The sequence below is a fragment of the Hippopotamus amphibius genome, chromosome 3 (assembly GCF_030028045.1).
Source record: "Hippopotamus amphibius kiboko isolate mHipAmp2 chromosome 3, mHipAmp2.hap2, whole genome shotgun sequence".
NCBI classification, from domain to species: Eukaryota; Metazoa; Chordata; class Mammalia; order Artiodactyla; family Hippopotamidae; genus Hippopotamus; species Hippopotamus amphibius.
The window spans coordinates 142,957,825-142,968,341 of NC_080188.1; the positions used below are offsets into that span (position 1 = coordinate 142,957,825).

A 10,517-nucleotide genomic window follows, 5' to 3' on the forward strand; every position below is an offset into this window, starting at 1 on the left:
TGGGCCCTAATCCAATATGACTGGTCTCTTTATGAGAATAAGAGATTAGGATACAGACACACACAGAGGAAAGGCCATGTAAAGACACAGGGAGAAGACAGCCATCTGCAAGCCAAGGAGAGACATCAAAGGAAACCAGTCCTGACAACGCCTAGATCGTGAACTTGAAGTCTCCACAACACTAAGGAATAAAATTTCTGTTGTTTAATCCACCTAATCTGTGATACTTTTTAATGGCAGCCTTAACAATATAATATACTAATATACAGACTAAGGAAGAGAAGAAAATAGAGACAATGAAATATACAAAGCAGGGATAATTAATGAGGCAAGAAATCAGAAGAGGTGGGATTAGAGGTACAAGAGAAGGATTTAATCTTCAGTGGAAAGACTACATGAGTGACATTTTTAAGATAGTCAGGAAGCTGAGGGAGATCATGTCTGATGGTTTTAATTTTTTAATGAAGCAAGAAAAGAAATAATGCTCCTGAACAGAAAGTAAGGTGCTGAAGCATAAGAAAGAGCCATTTTCCTCAGTAAGAAGAACAGCTCTTTGCACAGAAAAAGGTTATTGATAAATGTCTGTGTAAATGACTCAACTCTACATGTATGGACTGGTGAACTAATGCTAGCAGCTGTTAATAGAAACTGGAAATTTAAGCAGGATGGAAACTTCAAAAATGGTAGAAACAAAAAGCAAAAATCTGAAGAAAAAAAAAAAAAAAGCAAAAATCTGGAGACTGCATTTCTTTACCTGTACATTCTTTGTAAATCAGATGCTAAGACTCCAGTGTCCACATATTTGCCGCATCTGTTACTGGTGAGGTACTAAAACAGAAAACGTGATAAATATAAAACAACAGTTCAAGCTCAGTGATTTTAATCAACAAGTTAGCAATTGAGCTATTCAAACATGTTATACTTTAGTGTAAACTCTTCATTAATAAAGTATACTGGAAACACAAATAAAAATCACCAAATAACTGTTAAGTCTGAATCAAAGAATTTAACATTATTAATCACTATGACAACACAAAAGCAATAACTAGAATAGCTATAAGGCAGTAGGTGAGGGCTTATTAAATCCTAGGTTCCCAAATACGATGGTGAGTCAAAAATTACCCACACTATGGCTATAGAATTTATAAAAATTTTAACATAACTGAAGGGCAGATAATTTTTGACTCACTCTTGTATATCAGAACAAAGCACTAAACTCATAAGGGTACCAAGGGATGTTTTAAATTTGAGGGAACACAGTAATGTCTGGCACCTGTCCAACACTGCAGGAACTACAGCCGACCCCTGAACAACACAGGACTGAACTGCAACAGTTCACTTATAGCAGATTTTTTTTCAGTAAATACATATTACAGTACAACAGGATCCAGGACTGGTTGAATATGCAAATGAGGAACCACGGACATGGGGATCAACTGTAAAGTTTTACGCAGATTTTGAACTGAGCGGGGTTGGGGGGGTGTCAGCGCCCCTAACCCCCACGCTGTTCAAGGGTCAACTGCACTAGCCTGAGACAATTCATGGTTTTAATAATAATTCACCTTTTGATGATGTCATATCTTTGCAAAATTGGGTTTTCAGCATTTGCTGTAATAAAAATCAAGGTGGAACAGGGAATGAGAGCAGCAGCGTCAATGTGACTGCAAGGTGTGAGAAGTTGTACCTTGCCCAACGGGCACACAAATCCCACTAGTAAGTAACTGGTTACTTAAGAGTGAAATACAAAAGTATTAACTTTCCTGGCATTTTTGTATATTATTTTTTCAAAAAGCTACTAAGTTATTTGGACTAAACAGTTACTAAGTGGCTTGAACCTAACTACTTAATAAACAGACCTAATAGGACTACTTTGGGCCTAGGAGCACCATGAAAAAAATGACTAAGAAACCAAGGGCCTGGTAAACCTGTTCTAGGTGTCTTTTACACATCTCTTTTAGTACTCACAATGCTAGGAGGTATATGTTAGTCTCCCCCATTTTATATGAGGTTTCAAAACGTTACTTACTTGCTCACCAGCACATAAGTTACAGGGGCAGATTTCAAACCTGGAATGTCTAACTATCTACTTCCAAGTTACAATACTTGCTAGTTATCCAGTCTAGGTTCCCCACTTCATACAGCAATTTCTTCTGAAGGATCCCTAACACATGAGAACAGTCTCTGCAATGACAGTGCCTCCAATGACAAGACTAGGTGTCCAAAGCTAGACTGTTTCAGTCTATCTTCCCCTTTTCTGAATTCCCATAGCGTGCTGCCATTTACCACAGTTAATCCTGCATTATACATATACATGTATATCTCATATCCACTGCAAATCCAAAAGCAACAGCACTAACACCACTTTAATCTGCTAAATTTTAGAGTAATTTGTGATACAGCAACAGATAACAAATATGCTAGGAGATAAGTGTACTACTTGTGGGAAGATGTCTAAAATACACTGCTAAGTGAAACAAGCAAGCAGCAGTATAGATGCAGATGAGCCCATGTATGTGATTAAAAAAAAAAGTCAGTACATCTATAAGTACATACATGCATACACAATTTTAAAGAAGATACAACAGAAATCTCCATGTTTACCTGTGGAGAAGTGGAGTGGAGATGAAAAAAATTCTTTCTTCTCATTTTATACCCTCCAGTTCCTTTTATTTTAAATGATAAGAACCTATTACTGGACTTCCCTGGTGACACAGTGGTTTAAGAATCTGCTTGCCAATGCAGGGAACACAGATTTGATCCCTGGTCTGGGAAGATCCCACATGCCTCAGAGCAACTAAGCCCATGAGCCACAACTACTGAGCCCGCACTGTAGAGCTCACGAGCCACAACTACTGAGCCCAAGTGCCACAACTACTGAAGCTCAAGTGTCTAGAGCCCATGCTCCACAAGAGAAACCACCACAATGAGAAGCCTGTGCACTGCAACAAAGAGTAGCCCTCGCTCACCCCAACTACAGAAAGCCTGTGTGCAGCAACTAAGACCCAACGCAGCCAATAAATAAATATATAAATGAATAAATTTGTTTTAAAAAAGGACCTATTACTTTAAAAAAAATAAATTTATTTTTATTTATTATTTATTTTTTGGTTGCACTGGGTCTTCGCTGCTGCATGCAGACTTTCTCTAGTTGTGGCAAGCAGGGGCTACTCTTCTTTCTGGTGCTCAGTCTTCTCAATGCAGTGGCTTCTCTTGTTGTCGAGCATGGGCTCTAGGCATGCAGTTGTGGCTCGCAGGCTCTAGAGCACAGGCTCAGTAGTTGTGGCACACGGGCTTAGTTGCTCCATGACATGTGGGATCTTCCCGGAACAGGGATCGAATCCGTGTCCCCTGCATTGGAAGGTGGATTCTTAACCACTGAGCCACCAGGGAAGTCCCCCTATTACTTTTATAATGAACCAAAGTAAAAGCAAGAGAGGCAAACTGCTAATGTCAAATGCTGAAGAGCAGTCAAGTGTGGCAAGGACTGAGAAGAGGCCACTAGATTTACCCATTAGGAATCACTGCTCAGAGACCTGAATAAAGTGAAGAAGCAAGTTGTACGAACATCCAGAGGGAGAGTAATTGAGAGTGAGTGAATTGCAAGATCAAAAGTCCTGTGCTTGGTATGTTTGAAAAGGTCTGTGTGTATAGGATAGTGTAATCAACAGAGAGAGCAAAAGGGACAAAAAGCAACGGACAAAAAGGTGGACGGGCCAAAATACATTGGGCTATTTAGAATGGATTTTATTCCAAGTGTCCAGAAGTCCACCAAAGGTTTTTGAGCAGGGTACTGGCAAACTCCAATTTTATCTCTAAAAGGAACTCCCTGGCTGCTCTGTGGGGAAAAGACTTTAAGTAAAACCAGAATCAGAGAGATGAGTTAGGAAGTTATTGCAAGAGTCTAATCGGGAGTGTGGTTGTGACTAGGATGTTAGAGGGAATGGTAAAAAGTGGTTAGGTGTGAAGTATATTTTGAGGGTAAAGCCAAATAGGTAGCTGATTAATTGGTTACAGGGAGCAAGAGTCAGAATGATTCTTAAGGTTTTTGGCCCTAACAAATGGATGGATGGGGATGTCATTTGCTGAAATAAAGAACACTAAAAAAGGACAGGTTTGGAGGAGAATATCAAAAGTTTAGTTTGATATGTTAAGTTGAAACACTTAACAGACACTCAAGAGGAGATGCTGAGTAGGCAGGTGGATGTATCAATCTGGAATTCAAGATAACATCTGCATTGGATTATAATGTAAATTCAGAAGTTATGAATTATAAATAGTATTTAAAGGTACTAGACTGGATGAGATCACCTAGAAGTGTGGATGAGTAAGAGAAGAATACAAGAATAAAGAAAGAGAAGAGAAGAGCACAAGTGCTCAAGGCACTTCCAACATTTAAAGACGGTAGAAAAAGATCCAAAAAGGAGACTGTATAGTGGCCGAAAAAGTAAAAGAAAAACAAGGAGAGTATATAGCTCCTAAAGTCTCTTTCTCTCCTTCTAACTAAGACTGGGTGCTGTACCATTCCAAGACATTTACCACACAATGCATTCCACTGGTGATTACGAAAATGAAAAAAACCGTAAGTAAAGTGCCCATTATAAAGTCAGATCCAGAGTCCCTGTTTTACTATGTCCCAATCTGACCTCAATTTCCTGAGAATAAAAATTAACGTATTCTTTAGGGCCCCCAAAGCGCTTCACGCACACGGGCTTTCGAAGAATGTTTCCGTCCCAACTGCACAAGACAAGATTTAAACTCAAAAGCCATCTCCACCGTCCTTCCGGATGTGCACTGAAGTCAAGCAGATCCGGGCAAATCCCCATCAAGCTGCAGCCTCCCACGGTCCCGGGCTGCTCCTTGAAACCCACAGTGGGGAGGCAAGGCCTTGAACGACCCGCGAAGCAGCAGAGTTGTCAACAGCCCAGACTGGAGCAGGCGGCTGGTCGGGTTCCATATGGGAGCCGCCCCCCACCCCCGATAAAGGACCTGGGGTACCCTTCGCCAGCGAAGGCGGACCCCCATGAGGCCTGGCCGTGCGGGATACACACCTGGATGACGCGCTGCTTCAGCTTATTATCCACGAACCTCGCGGGCCTGGGCTTCATCGCGTCTGCCTCCGCCGCCACAGCCTGGGCTTCACGTGAACGGAGGACCTCCCCAAGGCTGCCCGCAGCGATCGCCGGGCCAGCTGCCCCCAGAAATGCGTCCCAGCCGGCCTAGCCCGCGCCGTTCCTCTCAAGACTTTTGTATCGCTAGTGAGGGAAAAAACTACCGAGAACACAGAGGAGACTTGAAAGCAGTAGGGAGTTTCTAGGAGTCTTATTTTACAGGCTTGTCCAAGAGGGCCTGGATGACAAGGACCCGTTTGAACAGGTTCAACTTTATTGTTCCCAATTGTGCGGACACGTCCATGCGAGGCTGCTGGGAGGTTCCTGCGAGGCTGCGGGGAGGTTGCTGCGGGGGCGTGGTCACCCGCATCTGTTTGTCAAGGGTTTGGTCTGTCAGATTCTAGCTGTTCCAGGCGCACCCTTTGCGACTGTAACGTTCATCTTGATCTAGAATCTTACCAAAACCAAAAGTAGATACTTGGGGCGATTAGATTAGGATAAAAAAACACCGCCACCCTGCTTCTTGCTTTCTCACCCAGTGACCCACGATACTGAGACCAAACAAAGGGGCTTCGTTTCAAAAGAGAAGGAAAATTTAGCTTACCCAGATAACCAAACTATCTGTTACGTTTGGAAATCACTCGATCTTATGGTGTTTTTGACAGATAATTTATTGAGCACATCCAGTGGCAGACTCCATCTTGGCCTAGAAACTGCCCAGAATTTTATTAAATGTGTGTATTTGCCCCCAAGAAGTTTATCTTGCAGCTAAGGAGACACGAATAAAGGAACCATTATCAAAAAATTTACTGGTTTTAGTTTCTGTTTGTTTGCTTGTTTTAATCGTGTTTTCAGTATTCTTATTTGAGGTCTTGCTTGGCTTATGACAATACTAAGTGCAGCCTAAGTAGGGTATTGAGGTGTGGAGAGGAGATGGAATTAAGAGAAGGTGGTGAGATGTGGACAGTGTGGATAAAGGATGGCCGTAAAGTCATCAGCCACTCTTGCCGCCCCCCAATGGTGTACCCTGAGAGAAATTCAGGATGGAGAAAAACAGGATACTGGCCCTAGACCGTTAAGGTGCATATCAAAGGTATAATTTCAATAAGCCCAGATACTTGCATCTTCCTGTACATAAAAAAAGCACTAAAATCACTGACTTGAGATGTCTGGTTTTTGTGATTAGCAGTAATCTTTTGATGTTCAACTACACATTTTTATTTTTGTTTTCAGCAAAACTTCCTGTGTATCCTGGCTCCTCTCTCACCTCTTTGGAATAGTTTCACAGAGCTATCTGAGAGGCTGGTTCCTGGGTTATAGTGCTCCTCAACTTTCAGTTTATGCATTTTTTCAGTGGACAGCAGGTAATCTTCTAGCAGATACCACTGACTTATTTTCTGTTCAGAGTTTAGAGTATATCACTGTCCTTTTTTTTTTTTTATCACTGTCCTTTTTAATGGTTCTTATCTGTACACTGGGTAAAGTACAGATTTTCATTCTGATATATTCAAAATGATTTCGGACGCAGGCAGCAGTAAGCAGCAGCTTGCAGCAGGCAGCAGCAAGAAGCAGCAAGCAGTAGCTGGAAACAAGATCTTGATTCTTAGTTCCCAGACCAGGAGTCCTAACCACTGGACCACAGAGGCCAGAGGCTAGGCCCTGGGTCCCTAGTTCTTGCCTCTCTTGTCAAGAATGAATTCAGGTGAGGAGGCAGAAGGTAAAGAGAAAAGTAAAAAAGTTTATTGGAAAAGCAAAGTACATGCAGAAAGACACATGGGTAAGCTCGGGAAACGGTCCCCAGAGTCACGCCTTTGGGGAGTTTAAATTCTTTATAAAGGGGTAATCTTCCAGGTCTTTGTCTTCTTCTTGGCCAATCATATTGTTTTGACCCCAGGGTTAATTTGCCCCTGGACCCTCCCCTGGGTGCGCATGCACCCCTCAATTAAGATGGATCCTATCGCAAATGCCTCTGGGAGAGAGATAGCAAGACATTATGGTCTGGCATCCCCTGCCTTTTTGACCCCATGAAGGCTTTTACGCATGTGTAGTGTCTCCCTTGTCCCAAAGAAGGGGAATGTATGACCTCTTGATCTCTTAATAGGGTTTAGCCCCCTCTGTCCCTGCCATAAGTGTCCAAATGTCCAGTTATTTACCCTGTTTCTGTTTCTTATATCGAGGTGCAAATCTCAAAATATAGACAGGAGTCTGGTTATAAATATGTAATCCGGAGCCCAGTTGTCTCTTGCCTTAGGAAGTGTAAACAGGGAGCTGGTAATGGATGTCTGGCCTGGAGCTCATCTTCTTCTCACCCCAGAGGTGTGAACAGGCCAGTTGTAAATGCTTAGCCTAGAGCCCACCTATCTGCTACCTCAAAAACATTGGGCAATGTGGCTACAACTTCATTTCCTACTTCTTCACCATAAAGGTACTCTGCTTTTAGCTAAGTAGCATTGCCTGCATGTATTCAGCCAATGAATATTTATTGAAGGCTTACTGTGTCACAGGCACTGAGTACAACTATGAAGAAACACAAAAGTTTCCTGCTTCTATGGGACTTATATTTCTACTGGAAGGCAATGATGATAAACAGATAAATAAATTATACATAGCACTTTGCTTTCACTGACATTTCCTCATATCTACAATGTCCTTCCTGGCCAGCCTATGAGTTGCAGCATCGTAGCTAACCATCTCCCTTACAGCTTTCCTGATATTTCCCTCTATTAAAATACCACCCACTGAACCTTCCTTTCATTCATTCAATAAGTATTTATTGAGTACCTACAAGTATAAGTCCCTGCCCTGCACTTGAGTCTTATGGGGTAAAGCAAAATAATTATAATTGTAACTTTTATAATATTTTAAATTAGATTAAGTATTTACATGCTTGATTATATGAAACTTTAGCAAAGATTCCTTACAGCAAATAGCACAAATATACTCATTGCCCAGTAATTTTTTAAATGTAATTTAATTTTGTGCATACCAAATGTACCACATAGAATAAAACAGGCTAAAGGGCTCAGCAGCATTAAGACATAAACCAAACAGCATAGTTTATTAGTCTACAATTTGTTGGAGAGTACTGTTCTACACTTAGGGTCAGTTTCATGGGTGTGTGATCTATGCAGCTGCAAAGGCCTTTGTGCTCAGAAGGGCTCCACACTTGGTTTAACACTCTGCAGTTGCTATCTTGAAATTCTTAATACTGTTTGAAGAAGGGGCCCCTTATTTGAATTTTGCACTGGGCCCTGAAAATTGTGTAACTCATTCGGACCTGAAGTACTCTAGAATGCAAACTTGTTAAGGGCAAGGAGTGTGGTTTTTTACTTTTTTACTGCATCAGGGGCACTAGGCAATAATTGAAAGTAAGTTAATACTAGGCATCAATAGTGGCATTCTAGTACATTTTCCACTGGAATTATGTCCAGTAGTTATTGCCCTAAAGACAATTTTACATTAATTCCAGCGTTCAGATTTTACATTACCATACATTTAAACCGAAAAGATTACCAAATAGTAACCTGAGTGTGTGTACATCTCAAGAACTTCCTGCAGGAATTGAATTGTCCTCCATTCTTAAATGGTGCAACCCCACCTAGTGGTAACGTCACATTTCACCTCCTGTTCATCACACCTTTGCTCTCCAAAACTTTGCATCTCACTAGCAAACAGCCTCTATCTGATTGTGCTTCTTAATTAGGGTAATCTGCATCCTGATTTACTCAAGACAGTCCTGATTTTTGCCTCTCAATCCAGCATAATTATTAATATTATTCCTTTTATGGAAATAAATGAAAGTCACCCAAATGAGAACAGGCAAAGGCTATTCAGAGCTTGCAATAATAGCAAGGGAGTTGGCCACCATCACTTACATTTTGGCAGAGACTCCAAGGCAGATAAAGGATTTGAAAAGCTTTACAACTGAAAAAGGGAAGGTTTCAAATATGGCCTGATTGAAAACTGTTGGTACAGGGAAACTGTAGGAGGGCTAACTAAAAGCAGGTCATCCTCTGCGACTAGTTAGGAGAGTATATTTGGTTTTCTCTGGTTGGGTCCTATGTTTGAAGTGAGAACAAAAATTAGAGAAGCTGTCCACGGAGTCCTGGACATTTGGGGCCAATGCTACAGGGTTTATTGTTTGGCTTCATGGATTGTTTGCTAGAGATATTGTTCTGACTTCCTACAAGTCCGACTTGTAGATAGCAGGCTGGCTTCCTGGTTTGGTTGCTGCAGATTATAAGTCAGAGGATTGTTTTGTTGTTGTTGCTTTGTTTTTGTTACATAGTCTTGCCATTGTTCATTCGTATATTCAGTTTCTCACCTTTCTTTCTCATAAAGATTCCAATTTGGACAATGAATTATATGGTCATCATTGTATAACAGGAACATGGAGAAAAAAGGTGAGAGTGTGTGTGGCCGAGGTTCTTTACCAAGATTTAAAAGGGAGGTTACCTGCTTACTTGGAGCTGGAGACTGAGTCTGTATTCATGTTTTCTGAGGTTAAGAAAAAAAATCTTTGATTTGATTTATTTTGTAAAGGCCAATAATTCTGATTTCTAATTATTTGTCCTCCTTTGAGATGAATGCCTCATTCATGTCCCTAATCATGAATAGAATAAAAATAATATTTGAGCTGGCATTTTATGCATTTGATCTACAAATGTTTATTGTCTACTATATGGCAGTTACTATGCTAAAGTCAGAGGATACAGTGATGATCAAACTGATATGGCCTTGGAACTTATGTTCTAGTGAGAGGGTCAGGCAGTGAGCTGGCAAAACAGTAAACATATAATTACAATGATGACAAATAATGAGGATTTCATAGCCCTTGGAACAGTACCTTTTATATAGAAGGTTTTCAGTGAATAATTGCTAAGTAAATGAACGAAAATTGTGACAAAATCAGGGTACTGTGATAGAGAATAGCAAAGGCAACCTACCTCAGTCTCAGTAGTCAGCAGAAGAATTTCTGAGAATGTGACATATGAGAACCTTAAGGATAGCAGGAACTGGTTCTTGAAAGAGAATTTCTGATAGGGTGTGCAAAGTCCCTAAAGCAGGAAAGAAGTTGACCTGTTCCAGGAACAGAAAGAGAGAAAATATACTTCTTTCTTGTTTAAATCACCATGATTTGAGATTTCTGTCATTCACAACCAATATTAATTTGGGTAATTTGGAGGAATTTCAAAAGTTGAGTCTCAGGTTTATGTGAAAGAACAAATGGCCAAAAAAGAGCAGAAGATTGTTGAATAAGAATTCAATATCATACCCAATCCACAAATGGGCAGAAGACCTAAATAGACATTTCTCCAAAGAAGACATACAGATGGCCAACAAACACATGAAAAGATGCTCAACATCACTCATCATCAGAGAAATGCAAGTCAAAGCCACAATGAGGTA

General features: G+C 40.8%; 1 protein-coding gene across 2 annotated transcripts in view; it reads right to left on the reverse strand.

Moving 5' to 3' along the window:
• The window catches only part of NVL (nuclear VCP like), a 110,452-nt gene extending 105,262 nt beyond the window's left edge, over positions 1–5,190 (reverse strand). The window contains exons 1-2 of one of the 2 annotated variants that reach the window (XM_057726899.1): positions 5,049–5,190; positions 755–828 (exon numbers count right to left, since the gene is read on the reverse strand). In XM_057726899.1, coding sequence (XP_057582882.1) covers positions 755–828; positions 5,049–5,105 — 131 coding nt within the window. In that variant the 5' untranslated portion in view covers positions 5,106–5,190. The remainder of the gene's footprint in view (positions 1–754; positions 829–5,048) is intronic. The other variant, XM_057726900.1, reaches the window with a different exon arrangement.
• Positions 5,191–10,517: the final 5,327 nt, after the last annotated feature.